Source organism: Ursus arctos, unplaced genomic scaffold (genome assembly GCF_023065955.2).
Source record: "Ursus arctos isolate Adak ecotype North America unplaced genomic scaffold, UrsArc2.0 scaffold_1, whole genome shotgun sequence".
NCBI classification, from domain to species: domain Eukaryota; kingdom Metazoa; phylum Chordata; class Mammalia; order Carnivora; family Ursidae; genus Ursus; species Ursus arctos.
In genome coordinates, this window is record NW_026622763.1 from 75708125 (window position 1) to 75731785 (window position 23661).

A 23661-nucleotide genomic window follows, 5' to 3' on the forward strand; every position below is an offset into this window, starting at 1 on the left:
TAATCTCTGTTTTGGCACTAAATAAGTTGTATAAAATGGAGAAACTAGCGGTGGGAATTAAAGGAAATCTTAAAAAGGCTTAATTAAGCATCTTTTAGAATTAAGAGTCACAATATTGACATTCTGTCTTCAAGAACTAATCATCATGCCTATTAGGAAAAAAGAGCACAGAAATCTCCTGAAATACAAGTAAAAGAACCATGGAGAAATTAAACCTGAAAATGTTACCTTAGAAAAACTTTCTAAATAAAAGTCATGTAAGGAATGGCTTCTTAGCCTGCTATGCATGAACTCCAGTGGGTTTCCTGATGTCTATAGACCCCACTACATTGTATGCAGAATTATGTGACAATGGGAATTTACACATTTTTATTCCCTCTAGGGAGAGTGAGACTCCCCCAAAGAGTACACAACTCAAAAAGCCTCAATAGCAATGTTCTGGAAGTCATTCAAGATCTTTGAACATAAAGACAATGAACACGGATTTCCTGGTTATCCGTGATACTAACATGTAATATTTAAGATTTGGTTCACTTGTGAGATACAGAAAATCCCAAATAGCAGTAAATTAGATAGAAGTTAAAAGTTTATTCCTTTCTCATTGTGTTAGTTTCAATTCTCTTGGAAGCAGACACCAAAAATGGGATCAAATGTGCAAGGGTTATATTGGGAGAGAAACCTCAGTGAAAGGAAATAGGGAGGGAGGTAGAGAAGGCTCAGGGAGACGTGAGACCACAATGCAAGTGCCACCTGTGAAGAAGAGTGGGCGAGGAGGCTGAGTGGGAGGGTGCAAGGCTGCTGTGCAGTCTAAGGCACATTCATCAAAGCCATTGTGGGGTGGCTGACAGGGACTCCCATGTCTCTCCATAGCACTGAGCCATTGGTGGGGAGCAACCCATGGGAGTCATGGCCTCAATGAAAATTGGGGTGATAGAAATTAAAATGCAGCAGCTGGGTGTCTTGGTCATTGACCCTCCATGTTGAAGAAGTTCTGTGAAACACCTTCTCATGACTGTCACACTCACGTAAAGGAATCCCAAAGGTAGGTGGATCAGGGTTAGTAAGTAGTGTCACAACATTATTAGGGAGCCAAGCTCCTGAGTCTTGCTGCCCCACCCTCCTCAGCATGCACCTTTCTCCTCATGGTCAGAGTTGACTAATTGAAGTATAGCCATCATACCTGAACTCCAGAAAGTAAGAAGAGTAAGAGATGAAGAAGCCCCCCCCCCCTTTTGAGCACATTTTGTTCTGGAAGTCATACAGAGCACTATGCTTACAGCCCATTGGCCAGCATTGTCGTTAACCCCACCCAGCTGCAGAAGAGGCTGAGAAAATGTATTTTTTATGCTGAGCAACCATGTGTGTGACTAAAAATTGGGGTTTCTTTTACCAAAAAAGAATGAGAGAACAGATATGGGGGTACAAGCAGCAGTTTCTGTCATTGAGAAGCAGAGAAATATAGTCGACATGGATGATAACACACAAATATTCCAAGAATGATTTACAGTTCAACATTTTGCTTTGTATGTCCTCAAAGATGCAGATAAGGATGAAGACAAATGTGCAGTGTACTCATGGTTTCAAATATTCAGGCCTTTCTAGGTACAGACTCTTTTAGTTTGGCCCTGTTTTGGCAAAGTGATGTCCAATTTTTTCAAAAAGGAGGAGACTAAATATAATACACGAATGGAAATCAGGAATCTGTAAGAATCTACATAATAGCAGCTAAGACATCATTTGAACTTAACTATATACTCAAGAGTCTTTTTCCTGGTGTTGTCCTCCAAGGTCAGAGTTATTCTAGAAAGAGAATTTTGGAAAACACATTATCTTTAACTATGCTTTTTCCAGTTCGACTCACAGGCACTAAGTATGGCTGTGGAACGGGAGGCTGTGGTGCTTGCACAGTGATGATATCACGATATAACCCCACTATCAAGAGGATAAGGTACGTTGCCGCAGAGTCCAGACATGGTTGTTTTTGAAGTCTTGAATTCGTTTTATTCCTTCACTTGATAAATATGTAGGAGCACCTACTATGCAACAAGAACTGTGCTAGGCACTGGGGTATCATGATGAGCAAGATAGACATGGTCCCCGGAATGTGAATGGGTTAGAAAAAAAATGTACCATCAATGGTCAAAGAATCCCCTGTTGAAATTTGAAAGGTTGTCTGACTCCCTGTGCTGTCTGGGGAGGAAAGGAAGGGCTGAAATAGCAGTGAAGAATAATGGCATCATCACACTTTGATATTACTATTACAGCCTACTAACTGATATCCTTGTTCTCACCCTTGCCCCCCCATATGATGAATTCCATACATCAGTCAGAGAGATCACTTTCAAGTATAAGTCAGCTCATCACACTCTCCTACTTAAAAATCACCAATGGTTTCCCATTACATTTAACATCTTCTTTTTATGTTTGATATTTATCCTTCTTCAGGTTGGCCAAGTTTCTTGGATCTGTGGGTTGATGTCTTCTGTCAGCTTTGGAAACTTCTCAAGCCATAATCTCTTAAATGTTTACTCTCTTTCTTTCTATCCCTCCCTCCCTCTCCCTCCTTCTTCCTTCCTTTTTCCTCCCTCCCTCTCTTTCTCTTTCCTCTTCTCTCTCCTCTCTACCCACTCCTCTCTTGGACTCCAACCATGCATATCTTAAATCATTTAACATCATTCTGCAGATCTCAGATGAGGGGTAAGGATCTGAGCAGTGGTAAGATTTCGGAGATCTGCCTGTATTCCACAGCAGGTCACCTGCTTCCTGAACTCTGGCTGATCCCTCTCTGCTTTACAGCCTAGCTGCCCACTTTCTAGTTCACCAGAAAATTCTCTTTGCTCTCCCATCTCACTTCCATGCTTTGGGAGATCTCTTGCTGCCATGCCCCCCTGTCTTTAGCCTCTAAAGAGTGGCAACTGCCCTACACTCTGTGAAGCCTGAGTGCTTACAGTTTTCTCTCAGTTCTGCTGCTTTCCCCCCAAACTTCCTCATGTAGGAGTCTATGTGCCTGGAGAGTTTTTTCTGTAGCACTCCTTCCCTACCCCTAGTTTTAGGGTATTACCCTCAGCACTCTGAAGTTTGGTGGGGAAGAGTTTGAGGACAGTGCAGTCTGGCTTTGTATTGTAATTTGTTGTATCAGCCCACACTAAAAATTTGTTGAAAATTAGTGTGGTTTCTCCTTACTCCTGTCTAAGGCAGATTCCTTCTCCTTTGTCCATGTCAGTCAGAGATAGGGTTTAGTTCTTTTAAGTTCTTTTACTTACTTGGCATCTGATGAGTTTTTAAAAAAACGATAATTATATGGCTTACATGGCTTGTTTTGGTTTTAAGAATGAGAGTGAAGGTCTCTCACAACTTTCTAAATGAAACCTTATAATCACCTGCCTTGTCTGTCTCTCAACCTGGAATGCTACTGTTCCTCTGATATTCACTATGCTCCAACCTCACTGGCCTTCTTACTGTCCCTCTTTCTGTCCCTAAACATCCCAAGCTCATCCCTGCCTCAGAGCCTTTGCATGTGTTGTCCCTCTACCTGGAATGGTTGCTCCCAAACCTTCATGTCTGGCTCCTTCAAATCATTCAGGTTCCAGTAAAAATGTTACACTAGCAGCCCTCTTTGATCACCTTATAAATAACAATGCCCACCTCACCTCTGCAACTCCTTATTTCCCTTTGCCTGTATCAATTTATTCATGGCGCTTCTTATTATCTCAGTTTATGTATGTATGGTCTATGTATATATGTATTGACTATCTTCCCTCAACTAGAATATACACTCTACAAGGGCGGGAATTTTATTTGTCTTGTTGACCAATGAATCCTAGTGCCTCGAACTTTGCCTGGCAAATAGTAGACACTCAATAAATATTTATGTTTAATTATAAATGAACATTTAATTACAAATGAATAAATATTCATAAATGAATTATAAGTGAATATTCTTCAGTGTTTCTTTCGTGTGTGTATATATATGGATGCAATACTGCTTAGAAACCTATATATTTTGCTTCTAAAATACGTGTATGAGCAGAGGGCAGAATGTATTTGCAAAGCCTGAGGCATCGTACAAACCCTGCCATATCGGAGGTGCTGGGTGAATGCTCAGTCCTGTTTCCTGCTGGACACAATGTACTCTGTGCTTCTCTTTTGCATTCTGAAGCCATCATGCAGCCAACGCCTGTCTGATCCCCATCTGCTCTCTGTATGGGGCTGCTGTCACCACAATAGAAGGCATAGGAAGCACCAAGACCAGGATTCATCCTGTTCAGGTGAGGCTGTGCTTCTTCCTCATAGGATGTCTGTGCTTCAAGAAGCACGGCAGGTCACAGAGGTCAATGCAATAGAACAGCTGGGGCTCTGCTGCTTGGTCACTGCCCATGTGTGAAACTGAGCTCAAGGCTAGGAGTGACACCTACGGTGTGTGTTTTATAACTGATTCTTAGAAAGATGCTTTTGGAAGACCAGAAGACTTTTTCTTTTGGAAGAAAACCCTGACATTGCTGTGTTTGGTTTTTTTGTTCTAATTGGATGGGACCTATCCGTCTTATGTCTTCCAAATTCAAAGAAGCAAGAGCCATATGCATTGAGGGTTATTTCTTTGGTTGTTTTTTTTTTAACAAAGTGGAAAATAACCTGATTTTAAAACTGGATGAAAATCTCAGCTCCCAAAAAGATTTGTTAAATGTAGAACTTGTTCGGAAGACAGATAATAGGAATTTTAATAAATTTGGAGGCTTTTCTCCTAAGGCAGCACCTTGTTAGAACTTCACCTCAAATAAAAGGGCACTTCAGACTCCTTGCTGGCTCTTTAAACTATTTATATGTTGTCCATAAAAATGCTCTTGCTACTTGTTATCTAGGTTAATGAAGATCATTATGAGGAGAGGATAGAAGAGGAAAAAGATAGGGGCAACATAGAGAATAACCAAACTTCATATTCCCTGGACTTGAAGGAATGTCGGGTCCTGTTTATGTCCTGTGAAACCTCATTACCTAGAGGGAGTGAATTCTGCCTGGACGCTCTTGTGAGATGTGGCTGTTCACAGCCGTGAGACACCCTTTCATTTAGTAGCAAGGGCTGAGTTCCTGGTGTTGCGATGTAGCCAGAAGACAGCTCCCAAAATAGGGTAGCACCTTTGAAGTTAGACTCCAAAGAGAAAATGCTGGGAAGGAAAATGTTTGATAGAGAAATAGGCAATGTTTCCTTCTTGACTGTTTTCTGGATGAGTGGTTGCACTTTGCAAACAACCTTCTATGTGCTGAAGTGATAGGCCAATGGTGGGCCGCCAGAAGGCACTCAGGAGGTTTGCTTTGGTTTGATTTTCTCAACCTGCATGCAATTTGTTTCACTTCTCTGAGGGCCTTAATGGGAGTAAGCTTTATTTCAGTGATTCCCATTCCGGACTATGTATTGAAACCATCGGGGAATCTAAAAAATATATGTCTGTGCTCTTGGCCTGGGCTGCTTCTTGGGCCTTGGAAATTTTAAAGTTCCCCTGGTGATTCCAAAAGCTGAGAACCTTTAATGAGAGCTGAGGACTAGTGATAACAGCCACCCAGTGTGAGAAAAGGAGACACCTAGGATGAGAAGGATTTTCCAGGGCCTCTTCTCCAATTTTATTGGCAAACAAGTTGCCTGGGGATCTTGTCAAAGTGCAGGTTCTGATTTGGTGGGCCTGCGGTTGGGCCCAAGATTCTGCATTTCCAACTTTTCTGTGCTTCCAGGAGAGGATCGCCAAGTGTCATGGCACGCAGTGTGGGTTCTGCACCCCTGGGATGGTGATGTCCATCTACACATTGCTGAGGAACCATCCAGAACCCTCTCTGGAGCAGCTAACTGATGCTCTTGGTGGTAGGTTATATATATATATATACATGTATATATATATATATACATGTATATGTATATATATATACATGTATATATATATACATGTATATGTATATATATATACATGTATATATATATATATACACATGTATATATATATATACATGTATATATATATATACATGTGTATATATATATATATATGTATGTGTGTTTTTGTTTTTAAATAATGGCAATGGTGAGAGGTGATATTAGACACCATGTGCCACATGTTGTATTAATGCTGTTTAAAGACTGTATCATTTACTCTTTATGATACCTTTGTAAGATAGGCATTGTTACTATCATGTCATAGATGGAGAAACTGAGGTTTAGAGAGAATAATTTATTTAAAGTTGTACCACCAGTAAGTGGAAGAGTTACTTTGTTCAAATCAGGATTCAAACAAGATCCACACATTGCACTTGGCTGATATATTTCTTGTCTCTCTTTATTTATAAAAGTCTCCTCCCCTGTGTCGGGCTCCCTGCTCAGTGGGGAGCCTGCTTCTCCCTCTCCCTGTCACCCCACTTGTGCTCTCTCTGACTGTCTCTTTCTTTCAAATATATAAATAAAATCTTTTAAAAAGAAAAGTCTCCTCCCTTTTTTTATTATTTGCTTAATTTTTAAAAAGATTTTTTTTATTTGAGAGAGAGAGAGGACAAGCAGAGGGAGCAGCAGAGGGAGAATGAGAAACAGGCTCCCCGCTGAGCATGGAGCCCAGTGTGGGCTCGATCCCAGGACCCTGGGATCATGACCTGAGCCGAAGCCAGATGCTTAACCGACTGAGCCCCTATTTGTTTATTTTTACAGACATTACAAAGCCAGTTTATTCATTTATGCATGGAAAGGGTCCAGTTTTCTCCACATGCCACTCTCTCCCATCACTGTCTCCTATGGAGTGGGTGCTCTCAGGATCCTATTAGATATCAGAGGGCTCTTGATGAATACAACATGAGATCAAAGAGATTGAGATCGTCTGCTGATTCTTATTTCAAATAAACGTCTTTATCCAGTCTAGAGTGATTTTATCAAGTTCAGAAGCTCAGTGTGTCTGTGGATGGAGGAGGTCTTCATTAGCAAGATTCTAAACATTTTTTTAACATAATAACCTCCCAAATCCCAGTGAAACTCTCCATGGCTCTATATGTCCATATCCTGCCTCCTGAGGACCCTATTCCACTGCCAGAGAACACGAGGTTAAAGCTCCTGTGTCTCGCTGTCCATGGAAGACCGGAGCAAATGGGAGTACAGTGGAGAGATACAGCACATCAACTGTCTCCTGCCTGATTTCCGTTAGGTCCTGTTACACATTTGATCTCATGGCTCTTTATAATGTGAGCAAGGGGTTTTCAAATTTTAGAGTACTTAAGACTTCCATGGGGGGATTTGAAAAGAGTAAAGATTCCTGGGATTAAACCCCAGATAGCTTGCTTCGGTGGCTTTCTTTTTTAAAATAAGACCCCAGATTGGAGAAGGGGTGGGGGGTGAATGTGGGCTGTGGACCACTATGAGAGAAACGCTGCCCTAACGATCTATTGTAAATAAATTGTGTGCCCAGTTATTTCCAAAGTTTAATGATTGCCTTTGCTGCTGTAAAATGTCTTTGATCTGTCAACTGAAGCTTTGCTCCTCAATATGCCTGTAGACCAAGTTTTTAGCTTGAAATCATTGTGTTCTTTGAGCACCTACCATAAGCAGAAGATCTAAAACTGTCTACAGAGAGAAAACACAAATAACTGAGTTGTTCAGCTCTACTTCAGGACTCTCAACATCCCAAGTTGCTGACAAAAGAAATTGTAGATTATGTAGACTGAAATGTCCAATGGCACTTTCTTCTTGGATGGGGTCCTTACTTCCATCATGTATTTGGCAGACTCTGCCTCTCTCTAGGTTACCTGAGTAATACAGTTGAGTTTTTCTCCTTCAGGTAACCTCTGTCGTTGCACTGGATATAGGCCCATAATTGATGCATGCAAGACTTTCTGTAAAGTAAGTAGAAAGGAATACTTTTTTTTTTTTAAAGATTTAATTATTTTAGAGAGAGTGAGAGAGAGAGAGAGATTGAGTGTTGCAAGGGAGAGGGACAGAGGGAGAGGCAGAGAGAATCTTAAGCAGACTCCCCACTGAGTGTGGAACCCTATGTGGGGCTTAGTCCTATGACCCTGAGATCACGAACTGAGCCGAAATCAAGAGTTGGATGCTTAACCTACCAAGCCATGCAGGCATTCCCGAAAGGAACACATTATTGAGTGTATTTTTTTTCTAATGAAACAAAACATTACGGATTACCAGATGTGATTAGGGGAACAGCTATTGTTACTAATACAAGGCCCCTTCTTATCTCAGGGTCTGTAATTGCTGTTTGTTATTTGATCTTGGGCAGGTTCTTACTCTCATTCATTGAGCATGCCCTGATAGTCACATAATGAGCACCTAAACACTGTGATTTTGGCTGTGGGTCATTGTTTCGAGGGGTTTTTCCTGGTCGGTTTGTGTCAGATGCACCGCCCGCTGTTGCTCCTGCAGCCCTCTGTGCATGCCCCTGTCACAGCGGTGGTCACACCGTGGTTTCATTCCATTTGCTCTCCCATCTCTCCGTCAGGCAGTGGGCTGCTTGACAGCGGAGCCTGTGCATCTCAGGGCTGGTAACCATGCACCGACTGAGTAGCCACTCAGTCACCGTTTGTTGCATGAATAAATGAACAAACAACCTGGAAATGAGGGACAGATGATTGCCCTTTGGACGTTAAAACTATGAAATCAATATGTCATAAATAAGAACTGAGTGATAGTCATAGTAATTGTTAATATATATCACTAATAAAATATTAGATATTATTAATATTGTTAATATTTATTGCTGAGTACCAGACTTTGTTACAAGATTTTTACATATTTTAACTTGTTGAATAATCACTACTATTCAAATTTTCTTGTAACCTTAGATTTTTTTTTATTAGGAGTTAGTATGGATATGTTTACATACACATGGTTCTTTTTCATAACATTTAGCAGTATTGATTCTGTATTATGTTTCAACTAGTAGTCACCTGTTTTATTTAATAGTTAGTAGAGGGGACTTTGCTTCCTGCCTGGACTTTGCATTTCATCTCCAGCTTCAGCAGCTTACCCCAGAAGACCAACCCTACCTGAGGCTGGACCAGCAGCTTTTCCATCTAGGTGAGGACAGGTACCAGCCTTGAATCAAGACTTAGGCAATAGCGGGGTGACATCAGCAAGACGGTGAAATGGGAGTTTTCTACTCTCTTCTTCCCAAAGAACACAAATTTTGACAATTATTCCTGGATAAGAGTGGCTTATGGAAGTCCAGGAGTCCAGTGGAGAAATCCCATCACACCAGTGGAACAACAACAACAATAAATCCAAGATTGTATGCATTGAAGAGAGTGAAAGGGACAGTTTCACTTTATCTGCATCATCCTTCCCTCAAGGTGACACAGTTCAGTGCCAAGTCAGACCTTCTTGGCTCCTGATTTATGCCATGGGGGAACGTGAGAGTATGTGAGTGGGTATCTGTCTTCCCTAGCTGTGTGGACACTGCCAGAGAGGCCCACTTCTTTCTCACCCCATCCAGAATACTGAGGAGTGCTGCACAATCTGGGGGCAGGAAAGGGTGGGAGAAGAGCAGCCAGGGCTCTGAGAGAGCATCAGTAGGACATGGATCCAACCAACCATGAGCAACAAGAAAACATGGAAAGATAATTCAACAAGATCAGGAAAACAATATACAAACTAAATGAGAAGTTTAACATATAGATAGAAGAGATAGAAATAATAAAAAAAAAAAGAGGCAAACAGAAATTCTGGAGCTGAAGAATACAATAAATGGAAACAGGAACAAGACAAGGATGCCCACTCTCACCACTTCTGTTAAGCATAATACCAGAAGTCCTAGCCAAACTATTCATCAAGAAAAAGAAATAAAAGGCATCGAAATTGGGAAGAAAGAAATAAAATTGTCTGCATATGACATGATTTGATGTATAGAATACCCTGAAGACTCCACCAAAAAAAATGTTAGAACTAATCAATGAACTAATGTTGCAGGATATAAAATCAACATACAAAATTCAGTTGTGTTGCTATATACAAAAAAATGTTAGAACTAATCAATGAACTAATGTTGCAGGATATAAAATCAACATACAAAATTCAGTTGTGTTGCTATATACCAACAAGCTATCAGAAAGATTAATAAAACAATCCTATTTATAAAAGCATCAAAAACAATAAAATACTTAGGAATAAATTTAACCAAGAAAGTGAATGATCTATACACTGAAAACTAGAAGATACTGTTGAAAGAAATTGAGGAAGACAGAAATAAATGGAAAGATATCCCATGTTCATGGATTGGAAGAATTAATATTGTTAAAATGTCCATACTACCAAAGCAATCTACAGATTCAGTGCAATCCCTAACAAAATTCCATTAGTATTTTTCACAGAAATAGAAAAAAAAAATCCTAAAATTTGCATGTAACCAAAAAAGACCCTAAATAGGCAGTGCAATTTTGAGAAAAAACAAAACTGGATGCATCACACATCCTGATTTCAAACTATTTCACAAAGCTATAACAATTGAAACAACATGGCGCTGGCATAAAACAGACCCACAGATCAGTGGAACAGAATCAAAAGCCCAGATATAAACTCATGCATATATGGTCAAATAATCTTTGACAGGGGTGCAAAGACCACAATGGGGAAAGGATAGTCTCTTTAATAAATGGCTTGGGGAAACCTGAATGAATTGTACCCCTACTTTACACCACTCACAAATGAACTCAAAATGAATTAAGGACTTGAATGTAAGACCTGAAACTATAAATTTCCTAGAATAAAACATAGGGAAAAAACTCCTTGACACTGGTCTTGGCAATGATTTTTTGTATATGAAACCAAAAGCATAGGCAACAAAAGGAAAAATAAACAAGTGGTATTATCTCAAAATAAAAACCTTTGGCACAGTGAAGGAAACAAACAACGAAATGAAGGGGCAACCTACACAATAGGAGAAGATATTTGCAAACCATTAACAATAGGGAGTTATATCCAATTATATAAGGAAATGATACATCTCAATAGCAAAAAAAAAGTAATTTGATTAGAAAATAGGCAAAAGATCTAAATAGACATTTTTTAAAAAAGGCATACAGATGGTCATCAGGTACTTGAAAAGTACCCAACATCACTAGTCATCTGGGAAATGCAAATCAAAACGACAGTGAGATACCTCACACCTATTAGGATGGCTCTTACCAAAACGTGAAAAGTTAAATGTTGGCAAGGATATGAAGAAAAGTGTATCTTGTACACTGTTCATGGGAATGTAAATTGGTGTAGCCACTATGGAAAACAGTGTGGGATTTCCTCAAAAAATTAAACATAGACCCACCATAGGATCCAGCAATCCCACTTCTGGGTATATATCTGAAGGAAATGAAATTAGTACCTCAAAGAGATATCTGAACTCCCATATTCATTGCAGCATTATTCATTATAGCCAGGAAATGGAAATAACCTAAGTGCCCATCAAGGGATGAAGGTACACACGCACACACACACACACGCACACACACACGAATATTATTCAGCCACGAGAAAGTAGGAAATCCTGCTATTTGCAGCAACATGGGTGAATCTAGAGGACATTACACAAAGTGAAATTAGCCAGATAAAGGAAGGCACATACTTTATGGTCTCACTTATATGTGAAATATGAAAAAGAAAAAAAGTTGAACTCATAGAAACAGTGTAATGGTGGCTACCGGGGGCAGGGACTGGGAGAAAGAGATGCTGGTTAAAGGGCACAAACTTCAGTTACAAGATGAATAAGCTCTGGGAATCTAATTTACAACATGGTGACTATAGTTAATAACATTGTGTTGTGTACTTGAAATTTGCTGAGAGATTAGAACTTAAGTGTTTTCACAACACACACAAGGATGGTATATGTGAGATGATGGATGTGTTCATTAAACTGATTGTGGTAATTTAACAAACTATGCATATGTAAAACAACCACATTGTGCACTTTATATTTTTTAAAGCTTTTATTTATTTATTTGTCAGAGAGAGAAAGAGCACAAGCAGGGAAAGCAGAGGCAGAGGGAGAAGCAGGCTCCCTGCTGAGCAAAGAGCCTGATGTGGGGCTCAATCCCAGGATCCCGAGATCATGACCTGAGCTGAAGGCAGATGCTTAACTGACTGAGCCACCCAGGCATCCCCACATTGTTTGTTTCAAATATATAATTTTGTCAATTATACCTCAAGAAAGCTGAAAAAATACTTAGTAGAATCAGCAATAAATTCTTGATTATTTGTTTCACCCACTAGACTTCTGGCTGCTGTCAAAGTAGAGAAAATGGGGTTTGCTATTTGGATCAAGAAATAAATGAATTACCAGAACTTGAAGAAGTAAATAAGGTCAGTGAAATGTAAATTTTTTATAAGGTTTTCTCATGAACAGAAACCAGCTTACTTTTAGGAAGAATAAATGGCTGCCTAGGTTGACTCATTTGATGGATTTCAGCATGCCCCCCCCCCGCCAACGGCTCCATTCTCCATCTTCATCCAAAAAAAAAAAAAAAGAAAGAAAAAAAAACCCTGTCCTAACAACTTTATTCCTCATTCCAGATATTATGTGGTTCAAGTACAACTATCCATAGGAGAGAAAACACATTGATCCCTTAATGTCTCTTAGTTTAAAAATAAATAAATTAAAAAAGAAAAAGCTTTTTCAAGTCTTTTTTCAAGGGCTAGCAGCAAAGTGAAGACGTTAGGGGACTGAAGAACTGGCAGAGGGAGAAGTGAGAGGTGGCCATTTGGGGAAACGTTCTTGTTCTCAGCTGCTGGTGCCTCCTCTGCTTTCCCAGACTGTAAGGAGAATGTGCAGGAAGTTGAGCTTTGGAGGACCATTGTAATCTGCACTGAGTTACTAGTAACTAGGTTTATGTTAGAGCTCCCTTGGCTTAGAACCCAGGCATTGTGGCTGGCCAGTTGGCTTTTTGTCTGTCTGCTGTATGTCTTTCTTCTTCTGACCTCGTTCCACACAGGATTTGAAGTAGAGTTGCCTGATGACTCCTGTTACTCTCTCTCTTTCTCTCCTTTTTAAGATAAGTCTAAAACTCTTCTCAGAAGAGGAGTTTCTGCCACTGGATCCAACTCAAGAATTGATATTTCCTCCAGAGCTAATGGTAAGGCAAAATTGAGCTCATTCTAGAGGAATTCATGGGGAGATATTTAGAAAGGTTATTTGCTTATGGATCCTCTCAGAAGCTGACTGGCAAATAGGTAACATCCATCTGCCATTCTTCACCCAAGGTCTAAAGAGTATGGGACTAAGGCAGAGATGGGTGAATGAGGGTAGAACCATCATGAGGGGATAGTTGACTGTTAAAAACAGCAGATCGTATCTATAAGAAAATGTCATGAAATGACATCACAACATTTATAAATGTAGACCTGTTTTCTACTTCCAGCTTTGTTGAAGTGTATTCTTCCAGAGAATGATTTGACAAAATTAAGCATATTAAAATATTTTTAAACATTGAAATGAATTCCTTTGAGATATAAAAGCAGCAAAGGTAGATATAGGAGAACAGTCTCCAGAAGGAATTAAATATTTTTATGTGTTTAATCTGAACTCTGATTCCTTAGTAAAGCTTTACTTTAAGGTCACTTTTACTTTATTTTTTAAAAAGATCTCCATTTCCTTTCTCTGTTTCCTATCAAAATGGGGCAGAAACAGGTGAAAATGATCTTGAATCCCTCTTGCTGTTTTAACAGATAATGGCTGAGAAACAACCACAAAGGACTAGGATTTTTGGTGGTGATAGAATGACATGGATTTCACCAACGACCCTGACGGCACTTCTGGAAGCGAAATTCAAGTATCCTCAGGCCCCTGTTGTCATGGGGAACACCTCTGTAGGTATGTAGAACTCCAGGGACCTCTTATGCGGGAACTGAGGAAAAGAACTTTGGAGGAAAGAACCTCATATATGCATGTTCTCAGGAAAAACAGTCTGAAAAAAACTTTTAATCATTTAGACTTGACTTCCTTAGGATTGCTCAAGAGACTTTCACAATTTTCATTACATAAGCAAATTGCTGTTGCCCGGAATCCGGGCAGTACATAGAGTTGCACCCAGGAGATCTGCTTCATAACAACTCAGAAGTCACAGTTCCAGTGACAGCTGTCCTTTCTTTCCATGTGGCGGGCGATTGATCTTGGGCTCATATTTGAAGTTGCTCTTCGTTTCCTCTTTCAGTGGTATCCTGATAGATGTGAAATGGTTTTCTTACACTCACAGTTACAGGGTCTTTTTATTGTGTCTGTTGTGAACTCAGTTTGACTGCCTACTTCTTTGAGGAGTCTCCCAGAGTCCTCCCAAAGAGAATTTTGAGTATGCCACAAGTCCTCTCATACTAGTCAGCCAAGACTTCAAGCTGACGAGTTCAAAGAATCCTCGAAGTTCAGTGGAAGTCCATCTGGCCTGTCTCTGGGTGATTTGGCAATGAGCAGATGGAAAGATCTGTAATTTTTATGTTTTTAAAGATAATCACTATTTTTTTTTTTTTTTTTTTTAGCGAGAAAGTGTGAGCAGGGGAGGAGGGGCAAAGGAAAAGGGAGAGAGAGAATCTTTTTTTTTTTTTTTTTTTAAAGATTTTATTTATTTATTCGACAGAGATAGAGACAGCCAGCGAGAGAGGGAACACAAGCAGGGGGAGTGGGAGAGGAAGAAGCAGGCTCATAGTGGAAGAGCCTGATGTGGGGCTCGATCCCATAACACCGGGATCACGCCCTGAGCTGAAGGCAGACGCTTAACCGCTGTGCCACCCAGGCGCCCCAGAGAGAGAGAATCTTAAGCGAACTCCACGCCCAGCACAGAGTCCCACATGGGCCTCAGTCTCACAACCCTGAGATCGTGACCTGAACCAAAGCCAAGAGTCAGACACTTAACTGACTGAGCCACCCAGGCACCCACAGATAATCACTGTTAATCACAGCTTCAAAATTTATTTTTTTCTAATCCTTTAGGGCCTGAAATGAAATTAAAGGGTGTCTTTCACCCAGTTATAATTTCTCCTGATGGAATTGAAGAACTGAATTTTGCAAACTGTTCACATAATGGTGAGTTCTTATGGTCCCTGTTTTCTTAGTTCACATTCATTAATCAATTTATGTCCTTTGTCTAGCAGACAAGCAGAAAAAGAATTATTCCTAATTATAATATACAGAGATTCTCTCCTTATAAAAATGATAACATTCTGGAGGAGACCCAGGGAAGAATTCTCTATAGTTACATGAAATACTAATTGTCTGAATAGTCAGTCTACTGCAAAACTTTCTATGTCTGCCATATCAGAGAACTGTAACAGCTATTCAGTGAGGAGTATTGTGCTAAGTGCTGGATAGAAGATAAATGAATAGAACACAGTCTTTGCTCTCCAGAAGCACAGTAGTAAGGAGAGCAGGTTTATGTATTGAGCAGCTTACAGCCCGGCTCATCTGTTCCCACAAAGGAATTTGATTTAATGACAATGATGAGAAGTACTATAAATGTGGATTTGGAGTCTAGCTATGAAGTCCAATTCTTGACTATTTTGCATATTAGCTGTGAGAACTTAGTCAAGTCCTGAGTATCAGTTTCTTCATCAGTGAAATGGAGCTATTATCTCAAAGATTTCTTAAGATTCAGGGAGATTCTGTGAAGGATTCAGCATAGTAAAAACATTTAGTCTACATCAACTTCATCACTACCACCACCTCCACCTTCATCACCATCACCACCACCTCCATCACCACCATCACCTCCATTAACAACACTACCACCACCAACACCTCCATCACCACCACAACCTTCATCACCATGTCCATCATAACCACCTCCATCTCTATCATTAACACACTGCCTCCATCATCACCACCACCTCTATCACAACCACCGCGACCATCACTACCACCACCACTACCTCCATAACCACCACCACCTTCATCATCACCTGATCACAGCAATCACCACCATCACCTCCACTAATAACATTACTACCACCTCCATCAACACCACCACCTCCATCACAACCGCCACCACCATCACTACCATCACCACTCCCTTCATCACTACCACCACCTTTATCACCATCTCCATCATAACCACTACTACCATCACCTCCATTAACACACTACCTCCATCACCACCACCACCACCATCACCTCCATTAACAATACTATCACCACCACCATCTCTATCACCTCAACCACCTCCATTACCACCTCCATCACAGCCATCAGCACCATCACCTCCATTAACAACACGACCATGACCACCACCACCATCTCCATCACCTCCGTCACCACCACCTCCACCACCACCACGACCACCACTACCATCAATTAGCCGGGCAGCAAGTATCCAGGAAAAAGATCCCATGTCTGTAACTTTGGTCTAATGAAATTTCCTGGTCAGGAGTGATCACACCACATTATTTATAAATGATTTCACTTTAGAGCTGACCTTAGGTGCTGGCCTCAGCCTGACTCAGGTGAAGTACATCTTGGGTGAAGTAATCCAGAACCTCCCAGAGGAGAAGACACGGATGTACCGTGCTCTCTTGAAGCATTTGAGAACTCTGGCTGGATCTCAGATCAGGAACATGGCTGTATGTATTTGATGATGGTAAACTCTGGCATACATGTCTTGGGTGACTGTCTCTGACAGATCATGACATTTTCATTCTTTAAGAACAGATGAAAAATAATAATTCTCCAAAACCTTGCTTAATCCTTATCTTATCACTTGTGTGTTTATAATTATATAACAGGTATTGAAAATAACTCATTATTTTAAAAAGTCTTTAGGGGGCCATATCGTGAGCAGGCACCTAGATTCAGATCTGAATCCCCTCCTGGCTGTGGGCAACTGTACCCTCAACTTGCTATCAAAAAGTAAGTGACAACTCCTTCTTGGAGATTATTAAACCTGCTCCTCTTATCCGTTTTTCTCTCTGGGAAGGCAGGAGGTCCAGTTTTGAAGATGACTATTCTTTGTAATATTAATAATTCTCTCCCATCTTTCTGGATGCTCGAAATTCGGTTAATCTGTTCCTAATTCCATACACTTCCAATGTCTTTGTCGCTTTCTTTTTGAGGCCGTGTGCTTGGTCTTTTCCTGTCTGGTCACCCTACTTGTGTTGGTTAGGGTCCTGCTGAGAACTATGGGCTATTGAGAGCTACTGAGCCCCTTTGTTGAAGACTTTCTTCAGGTGGTACAGGAGGATTGTGGCACTCCTTCATGTTGTGTGCTCATACTTAATTGTTCATTGATGGAAGCCTACAGACTTTTTTTTGTTGAAAATGGTTGGGCTCTATTCTATATTTATATGAGTTTTGTTTTGGAAACAAAGTCCAGGGCTTTTAATATATTTCTCTTATTCCAACTGGTTAATAGTTACTGCTAATTGGTCCCTTATAAATCTGTTTTTATTTTCATTTAAAAATACGGACTAGCCTTCTATTACCTGCATTGTTAAATACCTACTCTCTGTATTATCTGAACCACAAAATTATCTTAAGGAAGAAGGTTAGTATTCAGAGTTGTATGTTTAAGTAACATCCCTTTAAAATAATCATGTGATGAGAAACGTATCTTGTGATAAGAATGTAAACATCAAAAGGTTCTTAGCTTTCATCCTAAAGTCATATTATATTATAGCTTAAAGTTGTTCCTCTCCCAGTGTATTGATTAAAGAACAGAAATTCTTTAGGTGTTGGAAAAAGATATAAAAAAATAAGGCAGCACCTCACTAGTATACATTTATTAAAGGTAATTTATTCATCACTGAACCTAGTAGGGTTCCTGGTTAAAAATGATACATGTTTGTTGAGTGACTTGATCAGAATATCAAGAGGGATATTAATAACAACTGCCTACTTACAAAGCTCAAGATGAATTTTGCTGTCTGGGAAGAGGACTGTTCATGTCCTGTTCTATGTGACCTCTGGGCTACTCTGCTAGGTATTTTTATTTATAAGCAAGCAAAGAAGCAAACAACAGACAACAACAACAACAAAACAGATGAGACCTAGTCTGGAAGAAACACCACTTGATGCCGTTGTTGGGAGAAAGATTGGCTAAGCGTAGAAAGAACACTTCTTTTCCCAAACAACCAGTTTCATCAGATAATTTGGTAGAATTATTTCCAAAGTTTTATTGTTTAACAGAACAGGTTCCAGGGAAAGTGTCATTTCTTTCCACAGAAGGAAAACGACAGGTTCCTTTAAATGAGGAGTTTCTCAGAAGGTCCCCCAGCGCAGATCTGAAGCCTGAAGAGATCTTGATCTCAGTGAAAATACCCCACTCGAGGAAGGTGAGAATGTCCTTTCAGTCTCCTGCTTTTACTGTGGGTCTGCAGCTTGTTAATTCCAACATACAGTGAGTTAAGAAGAGGTGTTGACTATTTACAGGGGAGATTACAGTACTTGTGAATACTTTTTACTTGTGCTATGCACTCCCTGATCATTCCTAGAATCAAGAGACCCTTGTCCCTACCATTCTCTGTCTGTCTCTCTCTGTCTCTTATCTCCACCTAACCCAAACTCTAAAGATGTTTATAAATTCTTTGACCCATAAGGCTTTTCCCCAAAGAAGACTCGAAAATATGCTCTACCTATATCTTGGGGTTAGAAAGAGGCTAAAGAAATACATTTCCAATAGAACTTAAGGGAAAGAGGGACTTTGGACTCAAAGTGAATTCAAACTCAAGACTGAGTCCTGGTTTCAGGATCTGTGACCTGAACTTACTACCAAATCCCTCTGAGGCTTGGATTCCTCATCTGTAAAATGGGAATAATCAAGCCTGCCTTGAAGGGTGTACTAGTTTGCTAGGTCTGCCATCATAAGGAACCATAAGTGAGTGGCTTAAACAATAGAACTTTACCTTCTCACAATTCAGAAGGCTAGAAGCCTGATATCAAGATGTCAGCAAGGTTGGTTTCTTCAGAGGCTTCTCCCCTTGGCTCGTCTTCTCCCTGTGTCTTCACATGGTTTTCCCTCTGTTTATTAACATTTATGAGGACACCATCATGTTAGTTGAGAGCCCATCCTAATCATCTCATTTTAATGTAAATACCTCTTTAAAGACTGTACCTCCAAATACAGTCACGTTCTGAAGCACTGGGAGTTAGGACTTTAATACATCGATTTAAGGGGACATGGTGCCACCCACAATAGAGAGTGTGACGAGGGCCAGCGAGGCAGCGTACATAAACTGTTCCGTGCATCATTGTCACTCACTGTATTTCTACATGTGCCACTTAACTTCCGCCTTCAGTGGGAATTTGTGTCAGGCTTCCGACAAGCCCAGCGGCAACAGAATGCACTCGCCGTAGTCAATTCGGGAATGAGAGTCTTTTTTGGAGAAGGGGGTGACATCATCAGAGAGTTATCCATCTCATACGGAGGCGTTGGCCCAACCACTGTCTGTGCCAAGAATTCCTGCCGGAAGCTCATCGGAAGGTATGGCATCCTGTCCTTAGACTCCAAGTAACAGAGCATCTCTCTGTGTGGTGACACACTGTTACAAGAGGAAAAATGCTCACCACCTTCCTATGTAACGGCACGGAATTCCAGGAGGATTCCATGATTATTTCCATGTGTCTTGATTATGGTGAATTCTGAAGTGGGTATCATGTAGTGTGTGTGTGTGTGTGTGTGACAGAGAGGGCAGGGAGGGGGAGAAGGAAAGAGGGAGAGAACCCATCTCCCAATAGCACAGTAGACACAGTAAGCAAAATAAGAAAATATGCATTTTCTACTGTGAGAGAATAATGTACCGTGATAAAAACTAGACTATGGAAATTTGTTTTATAATAAATGGCTAAAGTCGTTTGCTTACGTGACTTTTGTTTCTATAGATAATACTAAGCCAATATTTCTGGTGTGTTTACTAGGTTATCAGTTACCATTTCAAAAGTAAACAAAGAGGAATGGTTAAAAGTATGAACTCAGTCAACCCCAATTAACTGTGTGATCTCAGTCGGCTTACTTAACCTTACAGTGCCTTTCCTTATCTGTCAAAGGGCAATAATCATCCCTACCTCTTGAATTAAATGAGTGAATACATACAAGGTGCTTACCACAGGACCAGGCATGTAGTAAATGTTCTAGTGATATAGGGGTTGGTTACTGCTGGGCTAAGGACTTAACACAAGTTGTCATGTCTTTCTCATGACCATTCTAGGAGGTGAGTTCTACTCTCATTCTCCTTTTGCTGCTGAGGAAGTGGTGGGCCTGGGCCAGACACCTTGAGAGTGAAGGACTGTGATTTGAACTTGAGTTGCCCAGCTATAGAGCTTGTACTCTTATTCCCTGCATTTCACTGTCATTCGTTGTCTCACACAAGAGCTGAGCCTGCGAGGTAATGAGTCTTGTCAGCTAGGAGTCTTCTTTTTGGTTCCATAGGCCCTGGAATGAGGAGATGCTGGACGTAGCTTGCAGGCTGGTTCTGGACGAAGTTACCCTTCCAGGCTCAGCTCCGGGCGGGAGGGTGGAGTTCAAGAGGACTCTCATCGTCAGCTTCCTCTTCAAGTTCTACCTAGAAGTGTTGCAGATTCTGAAGAGGATGGTAAATGGAACTGACCACGTATTAGCTTTCCCAGAACAGAGGGCTCTGGTGATATCCAAAGTGGGCTCAATAACCCAGTGCCCAACAGCTATAGAATAGAGGGACACGCCCCAAAGTAAAAACACTTGGGCTTGCTGGACCACGTCCAGGCTGGCTGCTGATGGCTTGTGCACTGGAAGATTTGCAAGTAGAGCGCAGACCTGTGCAGGTTTTTGTTTAACACTACTCAGCTATTGTGCTTCTGACTGTTGTTTGTCCAGGTGGTGTACAGAAAGCTCGTTCATGATTTGGACATATTTTCCCCTCAGACCCTTGTTGAGGGTCACCTTCACGCATTTGACTCTCTTCTCTGGATTCAGTTTCATTTTTTTAAATAATTTTTATTATGTTATATTAGTCACCATACAGTACATCCTTAGTTTTTGATGTAATGTTCCATGATTCATTATTTGCGTATAACACCCAGTGCACCATGCAATATGTGCCCTCCTTAATACCCATCACCGGCCTATCCCAGTCCCCCACCCCACCCCTCTGGCGCCCTCAGTTTGTTTCCCAGAGTCCACAGTCTCTCATGGTTCATTCCCCCTTCTATTTATCCCCCCTTCATTCTTCCCTTCCTTTCCTACCGATCTTCCTATTTTTTATGTTCCATAAATGAGTGAAACCGTATGATAATTGTCTTTCTATGCTCAGTGAAAATTTCACTTAGCATAATCTCCTCCAGTCCCGTCCATGTTGCTGCAAATGTTGTGTAATCATTTTTTCTGATGGCTGAGTAATATCCCATTGTATATATGGACCACGTCTTCTTAATCCAGTCATCTGTTGAAGGGCATCTCGGCTCCTTCCACAATTTAGCTATTGTGAACAATGCTGCTATGAACACTGGGGTGCATATGGCCCTTCTCTTCACTACGTCTGTATCTTTGGGGTAAATACCCAGTAGTGCAATGGCTGGGTCATAGGGTAGCTCAATTTTTAACTTTTTAAGGGACCTCCACACTGTTTTCCAAAGTGGCTATACCAACTTGCATTCCCACCAACAGTGTAAGAGGGATCCCCTTTCTCCACATCCTCTCCAACATTTGTTGTTTCCTGCCTTGTCAATTTTTGCCATTCTAACTGGCGTAAGGTGGTATCTTAGTGTGGTTTTGATTTGAATTTCCCTGATGGCTAATGATTTTGAACATTTTTTCATGTGTCTGTTAGCCATTTGTATGTCTTCATTGGAAAAGTGTCTGTTCGTATCTTCTGCCCATTTTTTTATTTGATTATTTGTTTCCCATATATTGAGTTTGAGAAGTTCTTTGTAGATCTTGGATACTAATCTTTTATCTGTAGTGTCATTTGCAAATATCTTCTCCCATTCTGTGAGCTGCCTCTTAGTTTTTTTGACTGTTTTCTTGGCTGTGCAGAAGCTTTTTATCTTGATGAAGTCCCACAAGTTCATTTTATCTTTTGTTTCTCTTGCCTTTGGAGATGTGTCATGAAAAAAGTTGCTGTGGCCGATGTCAAAGAGGTTGCAGCCTATGTTCTCCTCTAGGATTTTGATGGATTCCTGTCTCACATCGAGGTCTTTCGTACATTTGGAGTTTATCTTTGTGTATGGTGTGAGAGAGCGGTCAAGTTTCATTCTTTTGCATATAGCTGTCCAATTTTCCCAGCACCGTTTATTGAAGAGACTGTCTTTTTTCCACTGGATGTTTTTTCCTGCTTTGTCAAAGATTAGTTGCCCAAAGAGTCAGCTTCATTTCTTTCACCTATAAGGTGATGATGGCAGCCACTCCACAAGGTTATGGTGAAACGGGTCATCACAGGAAAAGGGCTCAGTAGGTCCTGAGTGCTTCAGAGGAACATGGAAAGACTGCCTTTAGTCGTCTTGGTGATAGTAGTGATCACCCTGGCGTTCTTTTGTGTGGCCTCCCTTGTGCTGAACAGTTAAAGATTGTTGGCTAGGGAGGACACAACTAAAAGGATTTCTCTGAAAAATTTTCTAGACCCAAAGGGAACTTGAAGCGTACTGGTCTCATTAATCCCATGCTACAACCAGCTGACCAAACTAGACCAGAAGCCAAGAATGTTCTTAATATGGTATAGAAATTAGTATGATCACTTCAATAAGAGTCGCAAAGTTTTCTCTTAATATTGCTTCTGAGGGTATTTTTTCATTATAGATGGAGAAGGGTTATATTCAGTTTCTGAGAATGGCAGATTGCCAATGTATAAGCGACATACTCTCACCAGGCAATCAAAAGAGGAAAAAATAAAGCCAACTGTAGACTCTTCCAATTAATACCAAACTAATACAATTTGTTGGGTGAATCAAGTGATACAAACTTCTACCTTGTAGTCTTATGACTTCCATTCAACCTCCTCTAGTCAATATTGTCCTATTATTAAAAATAGTAGCCTTTGTTGGCTTTAATTTTACATTAAAAATTTTTTAATTGTAAAAACTAATCTTTAGGTGTACTGTTTAAAGTCTTGCTTAAAGACCCAGTGATCCATTTCTCTCAGTCCTTGGAAGTGTTCCTCGTGCGGGTTGTGGGAGGCATATAGCCTCTGCATTTTCCGTCCTCTCCCGTTGGCCAGGTGGTACAACACAGAGTTTCACATTCCTTCGCAATGCTGTGCTTTGGCTCTCACTTATCCCCGGCTGGAGTATTCTCTTCCTTTCTATTTTATTTACTTAGGTCCTAGCTTCCTGTTTAATTGGTTTATGAGTCCCCAGATCATTTAGGAAAGCATATGAGAGAACCATAAGAAACATAAAGATGTTGGAAGTCAGTGATCTGTATTCACTTGGCGCCTCATAAAATGGAGCCGTATGAATGGGCCTTCCAGAACATGTATCCTGGTGGTCAGAGAGCTGCTTCTACCTCCAGGGTTCTGCACAAAGCAAGCACTTCCTAAATGTTAGACTCCGAGTAGAGCTCCTTGTTAAGAACCATGGTAGCTGCCCTTCCAAGACCGTCCTGGCCTATTTTAAATATCTACCAAGGTTCTACTTTTCAGGACCCTGTTCGCTCTCCTGGCCTTGCAGACAAGTATGAGAGTGCTTTAGAAGATCTTCATTCCGGACATCACTGCAGTACATTAAAGTACGAGGTTAGTGGCATTTTTTTTTTTTTTTT

The 23661-nt window shown here is 40.6% G+C and overlaps 1 protein-coding gene across 4 annotated transcripts in view; it reads left to right on the forward strand.

The window, feature by feature from the left end:
* The window catches only part of AOX1 (aldehyde oxidase 1), an 81873-nt gene that overhangs the window by 9207 nt on the left and 49005 nt on the right, over positions 1-23661 (forward strand). For all 4 annotated transcript variants that reach the window (XM_026492224.4, XM_044381309.3, XM_057303818.1 and 1 more), the window contains 14 exons: positions 1852-1948; positions 4160-4268; positions 5725-5851; positions 7800-7861; positions 12233-12322; positions 13012-13092; positions 13685-13829; positions 14940-15032; positions 16410-16561; positions 16754-16847; positions 18159-18268; positions 19232-19416; positions 20362-20524; positions 23543-23635. In XM_026492224.4, the coding sequence (XP_026348009.1) occupies positions 1852-1948; positions 4160-4268; positions 5725-5851; positions 7800-7861; positions 12233-12322; positions 13012-13092; positions 13685-13829; positions 14940-15032; positions 16410-16561; positions 16754-16847; positions 18159-18268; positions 19232-19416; positions 20362-20524; positions 23543-23635 (1601 nt within the window). The remainder of the gene's footprint in view (positions 1-1851; positions 1949-4159; positions 4269-5724; positions 5852-7799; positions 7862-12232; positions 12323-13011; positions 13093-13684; positions 13830-14939; positions 15033-16409; positions 16562-16753; positions 16848-18158; positions 18269-19231; positions 19417-20361; positions 20525-23542; positions 23636-23661) is intronic.